The following is a 26616-nucleotide window of genomic DNA, read 5'->3' as shown; positions in this document are numbered from 1 at the left end:
AAGAAGTATGCCAGAGTAGATATGAACTGCTAATCGGTCATGGCCTTGTCTTCCACTGACATGCATAAATTCTGTCCCCATTGCAGTCACAAAGGAGACTGTTATCATGTGCATGGAAATCACTATTTTGTGGGGTACAAGTTTTCACAGTTTCTTCTGAAATACACCTCTGAGCACAGGCCTTTTCAGCTCCTGTGCAGATGGGAGGCTGAGGCATGTGTGGCTGCACATAAGAAAGGGGCTGCCCTGCCAGGAGCTGCAAGCAAGGAAAGTCCTGTACATACCTTGCATGCAGTCAGCAAAGCTTGACAAGCCTAGCTGTATGACCCTCTTTGTATGTTTGCTTTGCTCCCTTCTTTACTTCCATGCATTTTCTATCTGGAATGGTCTATGACGTTTCATACAGTTTGTACAAATAGCATTTAATTTTTCTGGTCCTTACCTGCCACAACTTCACTGCTGCAATACTTGATCTACTTAGAAAACAGTAAAGCTGGACAGGCTAGTGTGGAGTGACTAATGGGGGCAACTTATTGAAACCAGTTATTGGAGCCACACTTATTGAGAGTAAATTATATCCACACCCTATAGAACTAAGAAAGCAGCCAGGATGGAACGTGGTGGGCATGTAATGAATCTGCTCTGTGATGGTTCCCCAGGCAACCTGGCCGCATCCTCAGATGTTGGGCGCCACAGGAGCTTGGTGTGCTAACTCTGAGAGACCAGAGGGTGGAACGGTGTGGGGATAACCATGGCCAGGCTCTGTGCTAACGAGGCAGGTAGGGGAACTCGATGGTACCTCGTAGCAGACAAATTACATAGTCACTGTCAAATGAGAGATAATACCCCGTTCCACCCAGAATGTTGGTCACTGAGCCAGTGATTGTGGTGAAATCATGTCCTGTGGATGAACTTTGCTCATTATAACCTCATTATAATTCCAAAACACACCTCCATCCCAAAAGCTACCCCCCTCCCTCTCCCCCTGAGCACGCTCTCTGAATTTTTCTTAGCCTATATCTTTAATTCGAAGTGAGAGAATTTTGCACCAACCAACAATAAAGGTATGTATGACTAGAGTCACTCAAGCTCCTCCTAAACATAGGAAAATAATATAAAAAAATCCTTAAGAAAGAGGCAAGGTGGGGAAGATACCATCACTGAGAAGTCACGGAGACATAACTACAGTCTTCTGGGATCAGTCGACGGGCTGAACCTCTCTTCCCCACCCACAGGGATGCCTTGGGTAAGATTCATACGCTTGGTTACACCAGGTGCTTCCCTGGGAAACTTGGAAATCAAGCTTGTATTTGTAACCGTATTAATAGCGCTGTATAGTCATCCTGCACCATATACATGTTCATGGGTACCTCAGCGTGCTTTGCAGACAGTGTATTCATCACCGGCAACCTAAAAGAATCTGTATCTGTTGCTTGAATAAATTACTTTAACTGGGGAACTGGTCACAAGGATCTTATTTCAGTGGATGCACCCAGATTTACGGCATAATCTGGAATCGTGTTAGTTCATCGACCGCGACTGGGCCCCGCACTGTGTGTGCATCCGGACCTGTGTCAGTTCAACACATCAGCTGTTGAGTGCAGCCGAACTGATACTGCTGACTTTGGCCTATTTCAGCCAAAATCCAAGGTGTCACATGGGGCATCACTCAGAGGCTAAGCTCAGCTGCCCCCAGCCCCTCTGATATCTGAGGGCAAGGTGGAACACAAAGGGGTTTAACTTCTGCCAAATTAGCCCTCCTAAACACCACACAACTTAAACGGAACAGCTAGTCAGATTTTTATCTTGCTTGGCAGGCAAAATTCAGTCTGAGGAGATTGGGGGGAAGTAATTAGAACTCACCAATGCCTCTGTCTGAGAATATTTTCAGTGTCTTTTAATGTGATTGTCTGAACACTTACTGTAAGCTCTTTTTTGGTATTGATGCTCTTCCCAAGGCCTTGTCTTCAACCTTCTGTAACTGAGGGTTATTCAGAAAAGTGTGGAGAAGGCTTTATTAAGTCTTTCTAAGACTTACACTGAAACCTGCTTCCAGCTGGGAAACCCAGACAGAGACTGTGCTCATTTCTGGAAAACCCTCTCAAGGTAGATGAAAGTCAACCTTGTAACTGTCGGTATCTTCCAACACCAAAAGCGATGGAGAGGAAGAAGGGATTTCTTCTCTACAATAAACTGAACATGCTGCTTGGGAAGACCCACTCTCTGAAAGTGCAGAGAGTATCTGGGATTTCATTACAGCACACATCTGTGCCATTGGTTGAGGAGGGGACTTCTGCTGCCCTTCAGCATGACCACTGGTGGGGTCAGCGAGGGACTTGAGCTGTCCTGTGTGCTCAGCTGCTGACATATTTTTGAGGCTGAGAACATGTAAAATGCAATTTTTCTGATGCCTTCAAGTGACTCTGAGACCTGACTTAAGGCAAGACCTCAGAAAAGTCTAAAACAAGAACTTTTGCCTAGGAACAGCCACTGGGGTGAGAGCCCTAGCACTGTCAATACGTGCATGCACACTTGCATGCATCCATCCACCTCGTCTTTCCAACTTTGTCTGCTCCCTTTTTTCCTGATAAGGTATTTTTAGGAAAAAAACAGAAAAACTAATTACATCTTAGCACCAAATCAGGTGATAGATGAATTTGAAAGCAGGTACCTTGTGTTGCAGGGCTGCTTGGGTGAGTGCTTGGTGTTATTTCATTTACATACTTATTTACTTATTTTTGAGAGGCTTGCAAATGTGGCTTGCTTGGTTTCCTGCAGTTTGTATTAGGTCTCACTTCTCCCTCTCAGCAGCTCCCAGGTTGGGCAGCTGCCTTTCAAGCTGCTGCCTCTTCAGGAGCATGTTGTTGAACTATTCCTCTTCCAGGAATTGGGAGTAAGAGACAGCCTAACTCAGTGCCAAGGAGCTCAACTGGGGGCAGTGAGCCTTCAAGGTACATGATGAATCTCAGCATTGCAATGTCCGGTTTGACTATGAATTTAGCCCTGGTGTGCTCTCACAGAGGTAGGGTGATGTTGTGGGCTGCAATGTCATACCAGCATGGCATAAACCAGTGGAAAGGGGTGTCAGAGATGTGTATGCTGGGTTTGCATATTGCAATACATTTTGCACTGCAAGCATTGACTCTTCCATCAGTTGCTGGCTGTCTTAAAGGCCAATAATACTTATTTTCATGTTTGAGCAACAACTGGTGAGCAGATGACCCCAGGCGATGTGATTCCTGCCATAGCAGTCTGTGTTAGTGAGCTATTTAATCTGAATTTATGTAGTTACTGTAGTTAGTGTAAGGCAGGTCTGAGTTTCCCAGTTAGAGGGTGTTTTGGTGTATCTGTTCCCACACTGGGCACTTACCCGCCTGGGGCAGCAGAACTCACATGGAAGTGTCCTAATCCCCATGTGAATCTCCATCCCTAGTTTCTCAGCCATTAGTTTAACACTATACAGGATAATTTTTCTTTTTTTTGAGATCTAACAGCATTTTAGAAGTAAAGACAATCCAAGTAAAAATTTGCATTGTTACTTGAAAATCTGCTAGTCTGTGAGAAATAAAAATTTCCCTCTAAAAAGCCTGATTGAATTCCATGTACAGTTAACCTTGCACAGCTGATTATTGCATTGCTACTGCAGATGGCACTTACCCGAGAAAAGCCTTTTTAAAGAATATATCATAGAATTGTCTGAAATTTATCAAGTTAATTTGTATTGTGCACCAGTGGGGAAACTTCAGTGTTGAAAAATACATTGGAAAAATGAACATCTATTTAACTAATATTAATTACGATTTAGAACTACCATAAAGAAAAACAATGTGTTTCTTTTGTAGGGTGACTTTTTTTTTAGAATGTATGTACAAATGATTTTCTTTTTGTCAGAGCAGGTCAAGATATATATGCTATCTTTAGAAATTTGTAGATGTAGATACAATTTTTCTGGAAGTATTCAGCCTTGAAGGTCATGTTTTAAAAATCAGAAGGACTGCCTTTCCTGGTGCAATCCTTGATGCATTCCTTTTATGATAATTATCTTTGAGACAATTTGATGTTCGGAAAAGCTGTGGGAATTGAAAAACCTTTTCACAGCTCTGTGTTTTCTAGCTGAGACCATTCTTGTGCATTAGGATGTCACCTCTTGATGTAATAAAGGTGAACTTGTTACCATAGAGTGAAGAGGCAGAGAAATGAAAAGAAGGGTTAAAAATATCCTGAATGTTAGTTTTGTGCTGAGTACTGTATTTTTCAGAACTAAATATCCCAAGACACTCCCTTGAGACAAGCGGATGCAGTAAAGCTCAGCTATACTTGATTGCAGTCAGTAACATCACAAAATCTTATTTTAACTGGCTTTCCACACGAGCAACACTTGGTGCATGCTAATAATGCTGTGCTGCATTGATAACTAAAGAGAAATTTATTGTTAGTTTTCTATAATGAATGGACAGAAACCAGATTACCTGGATCTTTCGGACCTGATTAGGATATAATGACTTGATGAAAATAGTGTGATTGCAGTTTAGTACTGTCAGGTTGGGACACAGTCTGATGAGCCTGAAAGCTACTCTCAAACCTCATTTTTGTATCGTCATTTTGACCGGCTGTGCACAAACAGTATTAACACGTATTTTTGAAACTACCTAGATCTGAGAATGTGTTTCGGAGCCATTTGGTTTGATGACCAGCTTGGGAGAGGTTAGGCAAAGCAGGCTGCATCCTTTGTTCATGTCTGTATAGAATCACAGAATCATAGAATGGTTTGGGTTGGAAGGGACCATCTAGTTCCAACCCCTCTGACATGGACAGGGACACCTTCCACCAGACCAGGTTGCTCCAAGCCCCATCCAACCTGGCCTTGAACACTGCCAGGGAGGGGGCAGCCACAGCTTCTCTGGGCAGCCTCTTTGGTGTCTCATTTATACTTTGAGATACACCCAGTGTCCAAGACTGACCCCAACACTGCCACCATATTTCAACTCCTATACATCCCTACAAAACAGGGAGAGTGGGCTTTGGATGACAGTCTTGTGATTGCCCTCCAAACTGCCTGCACTGGAGTAACTGGTTCACCAGTTTTCACCACCTGATACTTCAGCACTGACCACTGCCAGCCACTTCTTCCACTCCATCCCTTTTACTGGGCACGAAAGGCCCAGAGCAGAAGGGAGGATCCAGCATGTGTCTCCAGCTGGGCACACTACTCAAGCACAACAATGTATATTGTTTGTTCTTTTTATGAAATTTAGAAAAGAAAATACTATTAATTTCTGTACACAAAGCACTTGTGGGTATAAAGATATATGCAGAGCCAAAACCCCCCCATAAGCCTCACTGGATATGACGGCAGCCTTACTGACTCCACCAGGAGTTGGAGGAGATGTGCATTGCAGGTAAAATTGTGCCACGTCCAGTATTCCTGGTGGCTGAGACCTAACACTGTTAAGAAATACTGTTGGGCCGTTATCCCTGAGGCCACATGCTTGTAAACAGCCCTCCAAGTTGTCCATCTGTGCTAGGTCTGCCTTAGCAAGTAATTCAATGCAACAGGAGTGGTTCAATAGGTTGGAGCGGTTAGTGCTGAGATTCCTACATCTGCACATGTGAGTTATATGGCTTTTTTCATCAGGCTAGATTTTAATTCAGGCCCTGAAACAAAAATCTGCACTATAGATGTGTTTTGAAGGATCAAGGCTTGGTTCAGACCCTTATATCCTCCTTATGGCCAGGATGCATTTGATCTTTCCATTTTCTTCCTGTTTAGAATCATGGAATCATTTAGGTTGGAAAAGACTTTTAAGATCATCAAGTCCAACCTTAACCCAGCACTGCCAAGGCCACCACTAAACCATGTTCCTCAGCACCACATCTACACAGCTTTTAAATACCTCCAGGGATGGTGACTCCACCACTTCCCTGGGCAGCCTGCTCCAATGCTTGATAACCCTTTCCGTGAAGAAATTTCTCCTGATTTCCAATCTAAACCTCCCCTGGCACAACTTGAGGCTGTTTCCTCTCGTCCTATCACTTGTTACCTGGGAGAAGAGACCCAACACCCACCTTGCTACAACCTCCTTCCAGGCAGTTGTAGAGAGCGATAAGGTCCCCCCTCAGCCTCCTTTTCTCCACACTAAACAACCACAGCTCCCTCAGCCGCTCCTCATCAGGCTTGTGCTCTAGACCCTTCACCATCTAGCTCCCTCCAAAGGGAACTTAATTCATGCACACTAAAATTACCCTCTAAAACAAGCGAGAGGGAAAGAAGTGGAGATGATCAGAAGATACACTTCAAAACCACTTAACTGCCTTCAATTAATTGCACTGATCCTTTGTAATGTACACACAACCATCCGTAGCTGTGACCTCACCCGTGCGCACAGCATGTACACTGTCATCTAACTAAAGAGAGCATTGTTATTTTTGTTATATTCACAAATTTAGAAACACTTAGCTAGCAGATGTTTCATTTCAAGGAAGGGCTAAGCAGAGTCAAGTGAGCAGTTTTTCTTCCACTGGAGACCATTAATACTACAAATATGAAAGTCGACATGATAGAAATTTCCTGAGCATGTGGGACACCCTGGTGTGCAAGTGAGTGTCCCTGTCTCTGATGTTCACTCACAAAACCTTAGTAAATGGGCTTATTGGGGCATTACACAGGAGATCAGGAGGATGCTCTCCTAATCTACACGCAAAGAGAATTCAGAGCTCCTGGCAGATGAGCTGTTTGCAACTGCACCCTTCCCACAGTGCAAGCACCCTGTTGTGTTACCCAATGGGTATTCCCATCCCTTCTCTCCTTCCTGCAGCTGGAGCAAGGTGCAGGACGGAGAGCAAAGTGGCATGAAGGTGACTGGCACAGGGCTACACTGGAGCTGGCTCTGTTGTCAAACCTCCAACAGAAGGAAGCAATGTCACTCTCCGAGACCAGGAACTGTGAAATTACCTGTTCTTACTATTCCTTTGTTTTTCATACTTTAGTATCATTATTAAGATATTACTGCCATCCATTCTTGTTAGTTAGTTGCATTCTTAGTCTGTTGGTTTCTTCCTGTCATCCTTTTCCTCTGTTTTTTGTGTCTTTTTTTTTCTGGGGGGAGTGGTTTTCTTGTTAATTTTATTTTAATTGCTGGTGAAAATAAAAAACTCCACATCAGGAACACTAACAAAGAACTAAAACCTCCAGAAAAACATCCTTGAAAGTAAAGAAAAAAAATAGTCACTGATGGCTCATGTTTGGTAACACAGAATATATATTCATTTTATTTTGGGATTTTGAATTTGCCACTGTAAGAAGCAGGCACTGATACAAAAGGCGGTTCTGCTGAAATGAAGACTTCTTAATTTGTTTATCTTATATTTGATCTGGAACTTCAAAATTTTGAAATCTGATCCTTTTCTACAGAAAAGAACACCAGAAACTTAATTTTCTTCTAGCGATTAAAGAAATCAGAATGAGATTAAGTAGAAAGCAAATGGCTTCGTTCATATAAGTACATCATATAAGTACAGTGAACAGCTGAGTAGGAAGTAAGGAGCTGAAATGCCTTACAATATATCTTTTTAGTAGAGGATAAAAGCCAAAATGTTCTTATTCAACTAGTATCAAGGCATACCATTTTAGTTCTGTTTGCTGGCCTTTAAAAAAGAAATGAGTCCATTAAATACCCAGTAGACACATTGGAAAATATGCTAATGCATAATTCATTAGCTGAGTCCCATGTTAAGGCTGCTGTTATTAGTCAAACAATTGCTTGCCTCTGGCAAGAAGAAATAGATGGACTTTACATTTCACCCTGTTGTGGTTTTACAGAGTGAGACATTCTCGGACAAAAAGGAGAAAATATTAGACTCAAAGGACTTCTAATGCGAATTTCCTACTTCCAGTTTGAGGCTTGATGAAGAAAAAGAAGAAATGCCTTCCAAACTCTTGGTCTATTATTAATCTGTTGGGATTTTTTTTAATTATGTGTTTAAATTGTGGCTTAATAATTATTGGGCAAAATATAACAAAGGCAAACTCTGTGAAAGATTCAGGAGCTGAAGTATTGCTTTCTATTGTCTTTCCTTTTTGTTCTTAAAGAATCTTTCAGGTCACCTCTGTTTTAAAGGGACCAACCCTACTCATGGCATGGGAAGAGGAGTAATTCTTTTTCACTAAATGTTAATTATTTTTCAGTAGTAATTATTTTTCATCAGTTCACCTTGCCTTTCTCTTAAAATCAAGAGTATTTGTTAGTTTTGTATTTTGATTTGAAACCCAGAAAATTTTGTCTCTTTTTATACAGTAAATTACCTGGCATTGGAATTTTACTGCTCTGCAGTATATTTGTTCAGCTTCTGTTACTGCTTCTGAAAAAGGGAGAAAACGGCTAACAGATGTGTAAGATTCAGCTTCTTAAAACCTTCAAGAACAATCAGCTGTGGTTGTTGAACAGAAAGCTGCTGGTATTCTTTGTGAGTAAATAAGAGAATGGCTAAATAAAATGGTAGCCTACTACTTCATTTACTAAGTCTCTAGGTGAAAATCGAGACATTTCTGGTTTTATGGCAGTTCCATCAAGTCTTAAATCCAGCCACTTCCACACATGAAGACAGTGTCTCTTTTTGAATAGCGAGATGTCATTCAATGGAAGCTGCTACTATTAACGAAAATCTGAATTATCGAAGGATTACTTCTACCAAAGGCAGTTTTAGTTTTATGCTTAATGTTTTAAAGCGAAAATGTTACTAGTTTTAAAATTGTTTTAACTAAATTGTTAGAAAATAAAGTATGTTTGTTTCAATCATGCATTATGGTAATACAGGTTTCCCTTATTCTGAGTGACAGGTTTTCCTAAGCTCTCTTTCATGCATTTTAACACCTGGCTGATATACCGAAAGCTTCTGGATGATTAGTATTTCTCAGCAAAGTGGTGCAGCGTAGGTAACTTTCAGGGTTAACTCTCTGGCACAGATCAATAAAAGATTACAGAAATAGTGTGATTACAGAAGCTGAAAAGCTGGCCCAGTGCTTTGAATACCTAATTCTTTGCTTGAGACTGGAAATCTTTCTTGTTGCACATTACAAAGAGTGATTTTTGTTGGTTTTTAATTTCTAAGGCCATAGAATTATATAAATAACTTCACACATTCTCCTATACACAAAACTCTGTTCTACATCCAATTTCTAATGATGCATATGCAGTGTAACACCAAACATACGAAAAAATAAAAAAAGCCTTCCTTATTTATGCTTTATTTTATTTTAGAAGATGGCAGAGAACACAAAGAAGGAATTGGTACTTGCATTTCTACTTTCAAAATGCTTCAAAGAAGCATAAAACAAAGGCTTTGGAATACGGTTTTCTTTATTTTCATTGTAAATCATATCCACAGAGTAGTCTTGTAGTCTTTTTTTTTTCCCCTTAGTCTTGTAATCACTTTGTTTACTATGGCAAAGTAAGTATTTTCAGACTTTGATCTGTTCCTTTGCTTTTTGTGTTTTCTGGGACAGAAGTAGAAGAATGGCCAGTCAATAAGGAGAAATCATCATATTGAAAAGAATAACATGATTTAATTGTTGTCAATTCATGGGCATTAGAATTCAGATACATTGTGAAATACAAGACACTGACAGAGAATGTGAATCGATTCTAATATTCTCTCATGAACAGAAAATAGCACAGACTTTTATCCAGTTCTTAAGCTGCTTTTTAAATTTTTTATTCAAGCACCTAGCTAGCTTAGTCGAAAATAAGAAAACATCCCGACATTTGACATTATAAAAGGAAATGGAGTCAGTAGCTGTAAAAATAAATATAATTCGTGTCTTTTTGTCTATTTGTGCCCACTTCTCAGGTAATCACACACTTTTTATGGTTTTTATACCTGCTTACATTAGGATTATTTTTTTCATACAAATGTATTTTCATCAAACTATCCAATTAACTGTATCTGTTATAATAATGTTGTATAGCAATACGCAGATCTAAATCTAGTCTGATCCCAAATTAGACTATTGGGCTCTTCATGAGTAACACGACGAATGCAAATTCACATACTGCAACTCCATTACATGAATATAGGACTCCTAGCAAGCAATATCTTCAACGCGGACTTACAGGCATAACTGAATGATAAATCTGGCCGTCTGTGATCGCACGCCAGCTCAGCGTCTCTCTGGAGACCTAATTCTGTGTTGCCCTGTGGTCTCTTTGTGCTGCCAAGCTGGGAGCTCAGGGGCTTTCCCTGGAGCTGAGGGATCACCTGGGTGGTGCAGAGCCTGCTCAGCCACCGGCCCTGGGTACGGGTGATGCACAAAGTGGGGGTGGGTTGGGGGGATGCTACGCCCAGGCTGTCACAGCGGCAGCCTGGAGATATGGACGCAGAAGGCATAAGCTAGCGCAAGCCTGAGATTGCTGTGATTTAGGACCTGACCAGCCATCTCCAGAGCGTTGCAAAGTTGGTGAAAGGCTGAATTCGCCTTTACCGCAGTGCCTTTGGTCTAGCAGTGAGGGCACTTTAGCCAGCCCCACAAGTGGGTTGGATATGTACATTTTTTATGCAGGCAAAATATAATCCCCAGTCCTGCAAAAAAGATGTGTCTCGGTGAAACCCTGCGAAGGGCTTCCCTGGAGAGGTAAAAAAAAAATAATCTTTTTCTTGAGGGTTTCTTCACCTCTGTGCAATAGGAAAACCATGCAGCCTCCTCCAGATCTAGCAGATCTTTGGGGAGGATAGAGCCAGCTGCATAAAAGGCTTCCCTCTTTACAGCAACTCCGGATCTAGCTGGGGTAACAACTGGGATATGCCCTATAGCTCTTCCCATCCCACAACCTCCCTGTCCAAGCTTCAGAAAAGACTATGAAAGAGTCTGCCTCCTTTTTCCATGTTTCTGAAGGTTGGATGGGGGAATAACATGTATTCCTCTTGGTCATGGTCCAGTCTTGCATACCCCATTCCTTATCCTGTATGGATCTTTTCCACTTCTCTTTCCATTTCCATTTTTTCTCCAAAGGGTTCAGAAAAGGTTCTGAAACGCCTGAGAAAATGTGTGAAATGGACATTGATTTTAAAAATAGATGTTCAGAAAAGATTACTTGGGTTTAGGGGCTTGACCTGTAATAAGTCTCTATTTATATCTAAGGGATAGAGTTTCAAGAAAATCCAATTCCTAGTGGATTAAAAAAAAAGGGGGGTGGGGTTTGGCACCGAGATTGCTTCGTCTGTATAGTATGAGCAAATATCCACAGTGGATGCAAATATCCTCAGAAGGACGGAAATTTGCCTCTGAGCTTGATGGGAACAAACTCCAATATAATACCTCTTACACTATGGTATCTTTCCACTACGATCCTACCATATATTGTTCCTGGTTTGTTCACAGAGTTTTAAAACAGGACCACAACCACTCTGGGAAAGAGATTTATTTACTCATGTCCATGGGAAAATAACTACACCAAACTGTTCATGAAAGCATACTACTTGTGTCCTACTTGGATAAATACCGTTATATCATCTTGTTTAGATACGGAAACAATGGGAAGCTATAAAACTTTGCATAATACAAATATTGGTCCTCTGAAATCTTCATAGTCAGCAAGCGTAGAGTAGGAAAAAGAGTTCTCCATTTTTAAGTGGTAGAACCAATACTGGATAGAGAATGTCAAAACTGCCTAAGAGATTAATCAAGACCAAGATACTTTTAATCAGCAGCCTCTTTGTTTTTTTGGATATCCAGCTTGAGACACCGTAAGTGTAGTAAATTTTCAGAAAGCCTTGAGCACCCACTCTCTGAAAAACTGGTTGCATTAAGGTATCTGAAGATGAGCACCAAGAATTGCTGCATCCAAAATAAGTTTGCATCAGAAATCCAAATTCCCTCAAATTGGTATTTAGGGAGGACCTAGTGCTTTAGGCAGCTCTGAAAATCCTAGGCACCATGCACAGTGCATGTTTATCTCTGACACTGGCAGATATAGGTAAACATCTTCCACCTAGACCACTGCAGATTTAGTGAAAAGAAGTATTTCAGTACTTTTTTCTGTTAACTCTTAGGAGGATTAAATAAACAATTCAGGGCCAGCAATACTGTTTTTTCATCAATAGTTTAAAAAACAGATGTACTTTTTAGATAAAAATGAGATGTGAGGAAATAAATTGTGTTTTTCTCTTCTAAATCTTAATAGCTGGTTTCAGATTTTATTTAATAATCTTGTTCTAAGACTTAATGATTTTAATGGGAATTTTTTTTTCTGATTTTTATTTCTCGTGATGTGTAAATAGGTAAGAAACATTAAATATTGTAATGTTCTTTCATTAAGACAATAGCACATCAAAGGCTAATGTGAAATCAAGCTGCTAAAGTTTACAGCTTCTCTGTCCAGCAGTTCATTTATGCAACTGCCCTGAGTAGATGCTATATGCTGCTTAGCAAATGGCCTTTAAGAGTTTAAAAATAACTCAGTAAAGCTACTCAAAGATAATACAACACTTCTCAGGCATCTTTAATTGGAGTTAAGAAGAAAATAGGGTTTTCTCATTAGGTAATTATTCACTCCCTCATCAATGACTTATACATAACAAAAACACAATTGAAATGTTCAGGAGAACTAGTTGTGCTTGTTCCTATGCATGGGACCATGAGCTTATTTTCAGAAAGGCAAGATTTTAAATTGTAAAACTAGTCCTACTTTTGTGGACTGTTTTAGCTGCTTTTATTAAACTCTGTGTTGTTCCCATGTGAAGCCAGTGAAAACATTTATTTTCTAACATACATCGTTGTGAGGTTTTTTTTCAAAACCTCACTTATCCCCTTTAACAAAAAGATTATCTTATTTCAAAATTCCTGATATAATCAATTTGCACTGTTTCTCAAACTGATACAAATATGTAAAATTTGTGCTTTTAAAAGCTTCTGCTTTGAGTAGCCTTACATTCCATAATTGTGCTCTAGCAATCATCAAGCTCTATTGCATGCCCCATTCACGAAAAGTATATTTTGCTGGGAAGATGTAGCTTAAAGAATTTGGCTCTAAAACTTCCTTACCTAGAGCATCCATTAAATTATATTAATTTAAAATATCTATGGAATGATACTTTTACAAAAATATATGAAAACAAACAAAAAAAATTAATGAGTTGGGTTTATGAAAATGACTCTTTACAGTAAGTAAAAAAGTTTTATCACAGTTTTGGTAACTTGCATGAGTTCATATCGAAAAGAAATCTTTCACATGTTCTTAATGAATTTAAAACTTTTGTGCTCTAGGTTTTTTCAGTTGTATGCTCTGAAACAGTAGACACCATACAGCTTGTGCTTTTTATCAGGGAAGCCTACAAAGCGAACCGCTGCTTCGCTAGGGCTGCAGCGTTTCCTTGGCCTGGAGATTGGGTAGCGGACGCTACCGTCAGCCAGCCAGCCGGCATCGCACCGATCGTACCCCAGGAGCTTCCAGGCAGCAAATATCTGGCCAACTTTAGCGATCTGAGCTCCGTCCTTCAAGCACGCCTGAACGGCTTCATCGTAGGTCAGCTTGGTCGGGTGAATTAGGTAGTAAAAGCGACCTAGTAAAAGAAAGAAGGAAAAAGGGGTCATTAATGACATGGTTAAGATGATGTGGTACTATAAAGGTGGTTTGAGGAGAAATGGGGATGTTCCACTGCAGAATCATATCAAATAGTGGTTGTTTTGGGACTGTGAAATTTGCTCGTTGCACTGTTAAAAATATCTTAATTATTTGTATAGTAAGTTGATAAATACTGGCACTAAAAAAAAAAAAAGGCAAGTAGAGAAAACAGGCTATTTGAACAAAAGAAAGTAGAACTATATTTATTTCTTCTAACTTAGCACAGCATGGCATCCCCACCCTCACTTGCTTTCAGTAGTAACTGAACTGTTGCAATGCATATTCATCCTCAGAGGCAGAAAAACAGCAGGAAAAAGGTCGGGGGACAGGGATGATGGAAGACACCCAGGGATTCGGAGGAGGGCACCTGTTCTGCATCTGGCTTTATGGTGCCAGATGCATTTCGCAACAAGGTGCCAATGACAATCCAGTCACATGTCTGAGGAACCCCACAGATTTCAGGCAAAGCAGAGCTCATGCAGCTGTAGGTTACTGTCAGAGAAGGGCGATGAGTTAAACATCCAAAGCAGTGCACTTCTGCATCACGCTCCCAGCATCAGCTTAAAACCCTTACGAGTTGTCCCCTCAGAAGCATGGCGTAGCAAGATCTGGCCTTTGATAGCACTTGGGTGAGGGTGGCTTGAGTAACACGTGCAGTTTTACTCTCTGACAAGGCAGTGACCTTGTTTCTGATCAAGTACAAGCACAATTTTTATTTTTTTTCCTGTAAGAAAGCCGAGATATTGCACAGCTTCTCAGAAGCGGAGTTTGAGCCTGTGGTAGATCAAAACCATGCTTGTCGTAAGTCTTCATTAGCAGCGTCAAAACCACGCGCAGCAGTTCTGCAGCTCTGTTTCTCTTTAGGCATCAAAGGGTATATCCTCAGCGTACGACGGCATTGAACTGATAGCGCTGCTAAGAAACATGTGCCTCTGTCTCAAGGTAATGAAAACACATGCCAGCAAGTAAAGCTCAAAAAGGAAGTCTCCCCTACCAATCCATAAGCAGCAATAGTACTAACATTAATTTCATTTATCAAGGCAACATAAATTCATGGTAAGCGTTTCACTCCTTATACTTAGGGTTATTTATCACCACTGATTTGACAATTAACCAAGTGTGAGGTAGAAATAGATTGTAGAATAATAGTGTTTATTTGAAGGAATAATAATTTCCAAATAAATTCACAACTTTTCAATCTGACTGTCCTGTAAAAGGCAAGTTACCTGAAAAACAAAGGAATTTATTCATGTGGAGATCTTCTAATTACAGAGTACGCTCTCTAATTCTTAATTAAGAATGTACTCCAGAATAATATACTTTTTATTCCTAATAAAAAAACAGGCAAACACAGAAACAGAATTCTGCTCAGTTTCAGAATACTTTCTTGGTGAAGAAAAAGCAGCGAGCAAGATGAAGAGTTATGTCAGTTCCAGATCCCTGCAAAAACCACATAGCTCTTCTCTAAGTAGAAGAAATGTCAGGTCAGATGACAATATAAAGAAAATTGAATTAACTCTGTGTAAAGCTTGGAAATTGTACACCATGACAAGAACATTAAAAAAAAAAAAAGGCATTCACATTGCAGCTGTGGTGAAGAAACTTATAAAAGATTTCACCACAGCTGTCAGAGACAGTATCTATAGTATTTCCACAGAAAACTGTTGAGAGTAGATAACCGACCCCTTTCTAAAATGCTTTCTTAACTCCATTTCAGCAAGTAGAGAACATTTACAGCGTGTTGTTAAAGAGAGTGTTTATTAAGTGGAAACCTCTTCCTACTATGTTATTAAGAGGTTTCTCAAAAGCGAACAGGATTTCAGACTTATGGGAACAGGGATTTGGACTGACAGTGTGTAAACTTCACCTAGCTTATTAGTTGCTCTTCAAACCATATGTCAATGGAATGTAATTTCCTAGGGATTTGCAGTAAGGTCAGGCTTTTGACATATGACATCAATAATAAAAACTCCTATACTCTGCCCCTTCCTTAAATGGGAGAACTTTAATAGTAAACCCCACAGGGGTGCAATGTGTGTCCAGAATGTCTGATTAAATAAAATTCTGTTAATAAACTCAGTAGAGATTTGCTGTTTTTCCCCTGCTAATAGGTTAGAAGGGTTCCTAACTTCTCAATCTTAGTATTTATTAATTTATGTGGAAGGAGTGCCATGGTCTAGTTGACATGGTGGTGTCAGGGCAATGGTTGGACTCGATGATCCCAGAGGGCTCTTCCAACCTGATTGATTCTGTGATTCTGTGTGATTCTGTGAGAGGGAGGCATTAATTGTCTGTCTCTCATTAATATCTGGTAGTTGGGTCACTCCTACTGAGGATGAGCGTGCTTGATTTGACTTCTCACATCCAAATCACGGAGCAGAGGGTTTATGCAAACCCAATCAAACCTCATCTATAATAGCTATTTTAATCTTTTGCATGTAACAGAACAGCTTAAAGAGGAAAGCTTGAGCGCTTGACCTAAATACCCTACGCCCTTGTGACTGTGGGAGTTTGAGGGATGCACCACCCTTGGAGATTTTTCCAAGCTCAGCTCTAAATTCAGAAATTTAAGACTAAGATTTTATACTGCAGCTGGGTGTAGTGGACAGTGGGCCATCATCTTCAGAGGCACAGCATGGCAGAACCACCTCATTTGCTATTTTCTGCATGGAAGTGTTAATGCAATGCCTTCAAAAGAGGGCTCTTGGTGGAGCGCCCAGAGAGGATGCATCCACGTGCAGCCAGCCATAGAGTATCTAAGCACTTGGGCTCAGCCCTAACACTGCTCCTGGCAGGTTCCTGGCTTGCTGGGGCAGGCGTTTGCTCATCCCCGTGGCTTCGATGCCGTGCAGGGGCAGCTGAGCAGTGAGGTCTGCCTGGTGGGTGGCAGCACATGTAGGAGGACCACTGAGTGCAGGACTGCCTTTCCAGCCAGCGATCGACGTGTAAGCCGAAAAGCTTATGACCACAGGAGTCAGTTGAGTTGTTTTACTGCGCAAAGAGCAAACTGGTCTAATTTGTGGTTTCATACGGCCATAAAAGGCATTCTCAGCAGCCAGCGGGGTGTATCTGTAGCTTGCACAACACGTAGACCCTGTCATCTCCTCAGCAGACACGGTTCAGTGTATCTTGTAGCAATACTAAATGGTTGAGAGAGGCCATTGTTCCTCAAAATTGAAGAACATGTTAGAAATTCGTGATGTGGAAGTAATTTTTTTAAATCCTTTTCCAGCACCCCCTAATATCAGCAGTGAATCTGGTGACTCAGAAGCAACCACTTCCAAGAAAGGTTACGAAATGTTCTTTTGGGGAGGTTTGTTTCTCTTTGTGGAACAACGGCTACATGTTCCCAGCGATAATATATTCTGAAATGGTCAAATAAGCAGTCAGTATGTGTTACTCAGAGATGACTTTCTGTGCCTTTCTGCCGTTTAAATGGTGGAGGTGGTTAGATTATCATCACATGCATTGCTGTAATAAACACGTGGTTCACAGCTGCACCTTTAACATGATCCTTAAAATTTAGTCTTTGTATTTTTAAGTTTATTAACTGAGATTTTTACTTGATTTTGCTAGAGCTGACAACAAATCAATTATGCATTGTGGTTCTGTGTGCAAAGTAAATAACAAAAAGTTAATGAGCAGAAAGTGTGATACAAGCTCTACTTATGTACTTTTTCTTTAAAAATGCTTAATTATAGAGGTATATTTAGCTATGTTTAGCTAGATAGATATGTTTATATTTAGCTCACTTAACACTTCTCAGTGCAAAAGATTCCCATGTTCTTTTTCTTTGAGAAACTCACTGTTCTCCTTCAGAAACCCTTTGAAATTAAGCAAAGAATAACCACTCAGCTATACCATCATATGTTCTTTGTCCTGTGCCTTTTGGGCTCTGTGGGGAAGACTGCCACAAAAGGATTTAGCTGCATTTATTCCCCTGAATTGGTGTGTAGAAGCCCAAATTTACCTTATAGAGGGAATGTATGGAAGAGGAGCATGCCCATTCCTTGGGGCGAGGATGGAAGAGAAAGGGAGGTGGTCTGCAGCCCTTGCAAATCTTTGGATCATGGCAAATTGCCCCACCACATGGGGCAGGAATCTTTATCTTTTCTAAAGAGAACATGGAGTAAAGTGGCTCCTATTGTGAAGGAAAAGCAGAGGAGAAATCGGCTGTGAGGGAGTGGAGATGAGCACACAGAGATCAGGAAATTCCAACATGGAATTTCCAAATTTAGCTTAGATATTTCCCACTTGTGCATATTCCTTTTCAATCGCCTTTATCAACATGAATAATGTAAAAGCAGGTTGGGAAACATGTTGCCATACAATAGTTATCTCTATGTAGGCAAAAAAATTATGTTATTTCATAATATCTGATGGATTTAATGGATAGCATTATGCTAATGCTACTTTTTGCATCGTTTTATGAAACACATCACTATATACTCTTATAAACTGTTAAATTGCTGGTACTACTATTTACAGAGTGTATGAAACATTTTCAGGTTTTTGGCTTTGCCTGCACAGACACAGAACATGAACAGCTCTTCTACGAACCAACAATGATTTCAGTATGAAGCAGTTCTACAGGCAGAACAAAATGTTCAACTATTGCACTTATACTAGTCGAAGAACAGACACTGCAGAGAGTCATTTCACAAAGTACTAAGATTATTTTATATTGCACTGCAGATAAACTTTGCTAAAACAATTTCCCTCTGCAGGTAACAGGAATGCAGTAGAATTCTTCACTAGTGGTATAAAAAAAAATTGTTTTTTACCAGTATTTTCAGCTCATCACAGACGGGATCCAACAGTTCCAGAGTGAAAACACTGAACCTGGGTTTGAACTCACTGCATTGAGTATGTGTTCATTTTCCACCTGAATGGCTGAATGTAATTTTACTGGTTTGTACTCTTCTTCAGGTAAAAACCAAGCTTTGTATGTATTTTAGAGAAAGACTTCTCAGATTTGATTGCTAAACTATTTAAAATTGAACAACCATCCCCCCCCCCCTTTTTTTTAAATGATCCCTGAGATCATCATGTATTTGGGGTATTTCTTTTCCTAAAAAGAACCCACTTATCAGAAATTTAAACCTCATTCACCCTCTCTCTTCACAGAAGCTCCCACAACTGATGCTCTTTGAGATTATTTTTTTTCTTAGCTCGCCTTACACTCCCCTGATCCTGGGGCCCTTGGCATTTTTCCAGCTCCCTGACATAAAGCTGAAGGCTTTTCTGTTTCACACCATCAGGAGACTCCAGCAGTCACTGCCACCGCTGGAAATGCATGGTGTCCTAACCACTTCTCGTTTTCCTTGGCTGTTGCTGAGCTGAGAGAACCAATATTGGGTGTTGCAGAAATAGCTCTTTGCCCATAGCCACTATCTTTGGCAATTGCAACCTGGTGGCAAAATGGGTTGTTACAAGCTTTTCCCTTTACAGTGAGAAAGCTAACATATGCTGTGAAGTGTACATGAGCTATCTGGAGTGTTGAGCTGAAAATAGGGAGCTGGCATTTTGGGAGAGTGACTGGGTTTATTGTGGGTATTAAGGTAAGCTTGGAACGTGAATAGTAGAGAACACAGTAGGGACATGTGAGGACAATGTAACCTGGTGAGTTGCTGGTTGAGGAAATGGATGCTGAGAGAAGCAGAAGTCCAGATTTTCTGCTGACACCTTGAGAGACTTACGTGGCACTGAGCCGTAAGGAACCAGAAAAGATGGTGCTCAGCTCTGTACATCATCCTATTGCTGTGTAGTATTCTGTTTTGCAGGTCAGTTTAACAGACTCACCAAGGATGAGATTCATTTCAGTGCCTTGTCTCTGATTTCTCTACTCCCTGCATACCTTATCCTCACCTTACCCCATTCCTCTTTCTCCCTTTTTCTCTCTCTTGCTGTATCAATGCACAGACAAAGTTTATCTGTCAGTACATTCTTTTTCCCATAAATGATTTTTCCTCATTCCTTAGGAGATACTGTCCAGCTGCTAGTGTGGAAAAGAGTGGTGATTAGTGACCAGTAGTCACAAACATTTACTCTGCAAGCACTGTAATAGTGCAGCTATCACATTTTAATTCTTTTTCCTTGTTTATTTTATTCCTCAGTGCTGTTTCTATAGCACAGGGTTAAATCTGCATATAAGAGATGAGCTCACATAAGATTTCACCTTGGATAAATGAAGCAAGAAAAAAATGAGCCAGCATTTCATGGAATGATGCAGCATGATAAAAATCAGCTAAACTTTTGTTTCAGACCACATCCAGCATAATTTAATACTGTTGGTTTGAGAATTTGGGGGTTTTTTGAGAGGCCGGAGCAGACTTAGCACTCGAGCACTCTTCTGAGAGCAAGGCTTATGTTTATTTTTTGGTGTGCTGTGGGACAAAAATGCTTCATTGTGGATAAGCGATCTGTGCATAAACAAAAAAGGCCATACTCCTTGGTCTGGGTGGGCCGAAAGCCAAACATGTGCAAAGTTGCATAGGAATTATCCACAAGTATGATGCTGTAGTGGATTGTAGACTCATTTTGCACATGTTCACTTGCAGCATTCCTCTCATTCACAGCCACGCTTTCTAAATCCTTCTCAGCCACTAGATTAAACCTGAAATGACAGCAAGCTGAGGTCAAGTCATTTCGTACCTAAAGTAACATCTACTAATAGCAAAAAAGCTTGCAGTTGCTAAAATAAGGTTTAGAGCAGAACAAGCTCAGAGCAAAAGTGAACAGGGTTTTGGCAGTGTACTAAGATTGGGAATCTAAATTATTAGGCATAAAAGCTAGAAATAGCTTTGCTGATAAGGAAGTATTAGTCATTAGCCTCAAGCTTTGCCAGGGGAGGTTCAGGTTAGACATTAGGGAGCATTTCTTCTCAGAAAGGGTCGTTAGACATTGGAAGGGGCTGCCCAGGGAGGTGGTGGAGTCCCCATCTCTGGAGGTGTTTAAGAAAAGACTGGACATGGCACTTAGTGCCATGGTCTAGTTGACATGGTGGTGTCAGGGCAATGGTTGGACTTGATGATCCCAGAGGGCTCTTCCAACCTGAGTGATTCTGTGATTCTGTGATATTAGACCTGGTACATGAGCAGGAGCTGACTGACACAACAGCATAGACAAAGTGGTGATCAGAGTTTTGTTTTGGTGATATGTTTAAGTTATAAAACATCGTAATTATAATTGAATTCAACAGGACAGCTCCATTAGTGAATCACAGATTTCTTCATCACTTTAGCTGAAATAAACTGGGCATATATCAACATTAAAAGAGAACATACGAATTTTAACGGGGTGAAAGTGGAGATATTAGAAACTCCTGCCAATACAAGTTCTGAGTTGTAAAAACGATCTACATGAACATGTGGCAAAGACAACTTTACTCTGCGCATGTGTCCTTGTAAATTCAACAATAACATTTTCCAAGCCTAACATAAGCTTTGACAAATCAAATATCACTTGCTGCCATTGGAGTTTCTTTCCTAAGCACAGAAACAGTCAGGGCAGGGGCGAAGAAGGCTCTTACCGTTGAAGTTTGAAGTAAAGCAGAAAACATCATATCGGCTTTTATCTTTATCCCAGAACCCGTAATTCCTGACCCCAGGCACTGTGTTCTTCCCTCCACACGGCTCCCTGGGCTTGGTGATGGGGTACTGCACGGAGCCATCGCTGAGCCAGCCGGCATTACACCAGTCCAGCCCTGATCTCCAGGCATCGTAGAGCTGGTCAAAGGAGGCGATAACAGAGTCTTGGTCCAGACATGCTCGCTGAGCCTCGTGGAAGTTTAAGTTGTAACGACCCAGCCGTGGAGAGTAAGGGAATACAACACCTGAAGCGGTAGAAAGAGGGTGCGTTACTGGGCACCGAAAGAGCAGCAGAAAGGCAAACGGCATTTACTGTCACCAGAAGGAGAAATAAAGGTTAACTCCATGATGTGTGTCAGACTGTTAAGTTGTTTTATTTATGGGGAAAACCACACTGTCAGCACATCAGCCATTAGGATTGAGAAGGGGATAGGGCTGCCGCCTTACCTAGCCGGCCCCTCTCTCCGTAACCTCATCCCTTTCCAATGGGAATGGTGCTAGCTTTGCACGTTGCTTTGCTGTCCCCACCGTGATCTCACCCTTGTGTACTCTGAGAGTGCTTAAAGATGACCAGAGCTGCCTGAAATTTTGCAACTACATGCTTTCAATCAGAAAATTCCAGTTTATCAGATGTAAGATCAATTTCTCATTTGAAAAAAAGTAAATTAAAACCCAGACCAATTCTTTTTTTTTTTTTTTGTGGGATGGGATTTGGGGATTTTCTGGGAGTCATTTAGAAAGAAGAAATTGTAGTACAGAGGTATATGAACTATTTCTTTTTACACATAGACATTAAAATGAAATGTTTTGATTGACATAAAAGAGTGCTATGTTCTTTGCATGGACTCTTGCCAAGATTTCCTGAGAGGTTCAAGACAGTTGGTTTTTTGTTTGTTTGTTTTTATGTTATTTCACATTATCCTAGGAACAGGAAGGTATTTCATGCCCGGCTTAATAACAACGTTTCAAGGCTAGACTGGTAGGAGGCATAATTTTAGAGTCCTGAGGTCTTAAAGTAGGAAATCTATAGGGAAATAAAATCAGTGAAGTTGTGTGTGGTTTTAGGGAGACTTTTCTGCTACTTCCCAGCTGTTTTTTGGCAGTTTGTCACCACTCAAGGAGGAAGAGCTCCTCACACAGGGCATCAGGGAGCACGTTTCCCCAATTACAGATGGTGAGCCATGTAGCACACAGCACGCGGCAACGCAAGATAGCCCAAGTAGGGAGCCATGTGAGATGGCACCTTCCCTCACTACCTCTATAGCTGCCAAAGAACTGATGGTTTAACCGAAGGATGCTTGCTGGAGGGCCACTGTGCAAGGAGCATAGGTCTACCAAATGCTTCCTTCCACCCCTGAGGACCAGCCACAGGCCAGCCCAAAGGCCTGTCTGTTGCTCAGTGGTGGTGAGCCATTGCAGACAGGTATGGTAGAGAGACCTTCTCATAACCGGGACATCCAAGCAGAGATGCAAAACGTGGGGACGCCTCCAGAATTGTTTCAGCAGCAACATTTAATCAAAGTCATTGCTGTTAGCTGGCAGATTTTTCCAAAGTACATTCTCTGCTTGTTTTATGAAAAAGATCTGTAGTTAAATGTTACTTCTTGAAGCATGAAAGATGTTTCAGAAGATGCTGAAGAATCACCTCCCTATGTGGCTCTGATAAAAGAGAAGAGAGAGACTTGAAACAAAAGTTTGAATCAGACCACCCTAACCTTTGGCAGGGTTTGGAAACTTAACTCAGATCTAAATTTTAGTGTTGGCTTTAGCCCAATCTCATAATAAGCTGAAATAAAACAACATCAGAGAAGATCCAGCTCGTAATGTTAATTCTCAAACATCTCTGTAGAACTAAGTGCTGTAGGATGCAGACAAGATAACTCATGAGATGAGCCAAAAACTTTACACTGGTATAAACATCCATCTTTCTTTGTACTTTCTCCCTGCTGATGAACTCTTCCGCCTACAATAAGTTCCTTGTCCCTGGGGCAACGTAGCATAGGATAGCGAAATTACATTATGAACATGCAAGACTGTCATCATGCAATGAAGCCGTTCTTCTTTACAAACATTCAAACCCACTTTGGTGTCTATTCCACCAGAATCTTAACATCTCCTCTCCTTCCCTTCTCTCCCTTGCCCATCTATTGTCCAAGAAGTGTTATTTTTGTTAAGTAAAATCTTTGGTATTACTAAACCTCAGTGACTTGGTCCAAGAAAATAAAGCATGCAAATGTAAACTTGGCAAGGTAATAATAAACAATATTTTGCTCTCCTTTAGCAATTAACAAGAGAGTCTGCTAATGTTCTTTCCGTTTGTAAAGCTTTTGTTAAAGGGCATTTCAGTTATTAGCTGTTCTGAACTATAAAGCATTAATGTAATGTAATACAACATGTGCTGTAAACTGTAACTTCATAAACAAGAAGCTGTAGCTGTTTCATATTTTTCTGGATCTCTGTTTTTCCTTCCTCCTCCTCTCCTCTTTTAAAAAATTATTTGTTCCCCCTCAGTGCTAATGGATAGAAACATCCCTGGCTATAATAAAAATGCAGCAAATGTCAGAGGAGTCCAAGCTTTATTACTTTATTAGAAATCCAATACTTATTGCTTTTCCAGAACTACATTTCCCCAGACAACCAACTCCTTGTCCAGTACATGTGTCTGGTTTGCATATACCTGTAAAAAAACCCCTAAAATCATCAGAGGTGGGTATTTTTTTCTCAAGACCTAAACTTACATACTTTTAAAAACTGAGCAACAATTAATCGGAAACTACTCAAACAGATTTGATTCCTTAAGGTTTCCAAAATCACTTTTTAAAAGGGATTAAATAAGTATGTAAATTTGTTATGAATCTATTTGAGTTTGACAGTTTGGGACATAATGTTTTAATAACATAAATATGCACAAAACTGTAACATTAGCTTTGGGCTATATTCGGGGGGACTGCATAGAAGCTGATTCTTGTTTGAGTTCATCTACAGTACAAGCCTGCAACTGATTAGCATTAATTTCACTCTGCAGATGGGGGTGGCCATTGGTGATTTTGTAGAGCAAAACTGACTGGGCATGTGTTTTGTGTAGCTTTGCATTATCTTGCATCTTTGTTAATATTTTTTTTCTTCTCAATTTCCCTATCAAACCTAGCTGAAATTCATGGTTAGATCTTACTATTCACCTTCCCTCTGTTACAATTTAGCAGTGCTGAACTGTAGTTAATTGCAAAGCATCTTCTTCAGTCTTGGCTTTTATAACCCGTCAAAAGATAATCCATCCCATCTGTTCTTGAACGGACAAAAGCTGTCCTGAGGCTTGTTGCTGTTCCCAATCTACAGACTGAATCTAAGCGCCTGACTCCAACTTTACCACTAGACAAAACACCCGCTTCCAAATCTTAACAAGTTCAGCTTAGAAAATGGAGGAAGATGAAAACTTCCAGCCTCAGGTGGTCAAAGTCTGGTTAGTTTGTGGGAAGACTGAGCTGGGGAGCCTTAACCTGATCTCAGTGATTCGGCTCCCTACCCTAAGGAAGCAGCTGAGACACTTGTGGAGCCTGAATGGGGAATATTAATTTACAATATAGACTTTATAGTGTGGTTCCTCTCTCAAACACGCTGTTTTCTGGAACAGGTCCTGCTCCCAGGGCAGGACCTCCTTTCCTCCAAGCAAGAGAGAAAGAACCTGAGACGCATCAATTCAGTGGAGAACAAATCTGTTAGTGAAAGAGGAGGGCCGGGTGAGGCTTGCTGTATGCACCCGTGACAACGTAATCACAGAAAATGACTGTTGTAATGGAAATTAGGATTTCTACCAAAACGGAACATAAGAAGTGGATGTGTAACATATCCTCCCCATATGCACACCTGTACTTCCATGAAAGCCTTACATTCAATTACGCAAATGTACAACTCTGCTTCAGTTACTGTGGTTTTTATGGAATGCAAATAGATGGTATCTGTGTGTCCTCTGTAAGCTATTTGTATATCAGGGTCTTATGTGCAGGTAATCCCTAAAATTCAGTCACTACAGACACACTGTCAGTGCAAGGAGCTGTAATGGTTACCCAAGACAACATGGTGATGAAATAATCTTAGAAAGCTCAACTTGTGTAACAATTTACGGGTGTCTATTAAGCCAGCACCATACACAATCAGCAGTTTTAAGAGTATTTACACACAGAACAAAATAACACAAATTTCTGTTGACCCATATGGAAAAAAAGGTCTTTTCACAGCCAGAGTAAAGAAATGGGCTTCCTTGAGTTCTAGCCCGAACAGAAATGTAAGTCTTCTTGTAGCCAGTGTAAACACAGGGTAACAGTAGGGTTTGCTATATACTATACTGTAGGGTACAGTTTTATGCTGGCAGGTTCATACACTTGATGGCAAAATTTTCCATGCTGGATTTCTAAAATTCAAGTGGTAAGTCCGTCATTTTCCTTGAGACTCTATCTCCATTTCTCTGCCCTACAGGACTGTCAGATACCCGGTCATTCAGCACAGACAGCCTGGGTGGGCCACTAGCCGTCAGCAGGTATCAACCTCCCTAAAAATGAAACTGAAGCATGAGATGGTGTCCCTCCAGCCCACGGCATCCCGTAACCAAGCTGTCAGTGAGGTTGCTTTTTTCTGACCAATACAGACATACGAACGAGACTCTCCTGGCCTGGGCGCAGATTATTCCTTTATTTTTCTACAGCCTTTATCAAAATTTGGACACTGTTGTCTTACTTTGCTCTCCTTAGGTTAGTTAGTCCTAATTCTTTTAGCATTTTCCTTTCAGGTCATCATTTCCAGATAATTTTTTGCTGCTTTAATTTGAACTTTTAACTTCACCTGCAATTTTTCAAGTATCACTTCTCACAGCACTTGCAAACACAGCTGTGTCTGCAAAGACCTGTTACCCTGTCACAGAAGGAATTACGCTGGTCTGTCGTGACTTACTCGACAAACACCCGGTGTCTTTTACAAGACTTTTTGTCGTCTTCTAGGCACCCACAAATAGTGTGCCCTATAAAATCAGTTTTATAGCAGAGAGAACAACAGATTGTCATGCAAAGGATATTTAAAATAGCTTTCTATGTATGAATGTAACACCAATACACAGAAGAAACTAATATGACATATGTTATTAGGTTAATCTGATTTTGCCTGCTGTTGAGAGCATGGACTTGGTTTCATTTTGGTTTTGGCTATGAATACCCCATTGCTTACATGCAACTTTAGAGCAAATGACTGGATTAGAAAATGATTGCTGTGACAATTTGGAAGAATCTGTTTACATGGAGCTTATGGATTTGTTTGATCCGTTTTGAACTAGAAAGTCTGTTTTTTAAAGAGATGCCTGTTCTTTTTCTGACTCTGTCTTGGACATAAAGGCTAACATACCTCCAAGCAAGATCATAAAACCT

General features: G+C 40.6%; 1 protein-coding gene across 1 annotated transcript in view; it reads right to left on the bottom strand.

Annotated features, from left to right (window-relative positions):
• Positions 1-13264: 13264 nt before the first annotated feature.
• Positions 13265-26616, bottom strand: part of HAPLN1 (hyaluronan and proteoglycan link protein 1) — a 32639-nt gene continuing 19287 nt past the window's right edge. The window contains exons 3-4 of the mRNA XM_068423661.1: positions 21148-21450; positions 13265-13554 (exon numbers count right to left, since the gene is read on the bottom strand). Of these exons, the coding sequence (XP_068279762.1) occupies positions 13265-13554; positions 21148-21450 (593 nt within the window). The remainder of the gene's footprint in view (positions 13555-21147; positions 21451-26616) is intronic.

This window comes from Nyctibius grandis, chromosome Z (assembly GCF_013368605.1).
Source record: "Nyctibius grandis isolate bNycGra1 chromosome Z, bNycGra1.pri, whole genome shotgun sequence".
Lineage (NCBI taxonomy): Eukaryota > Metazoa > Chordata > Aves > Nyctibiiformes > Nyctibiidae > Nyctibius > Nyctibius grandis.
This window is presented reverse-complemented; position numbering and strand designations above follow the sequence as displayed.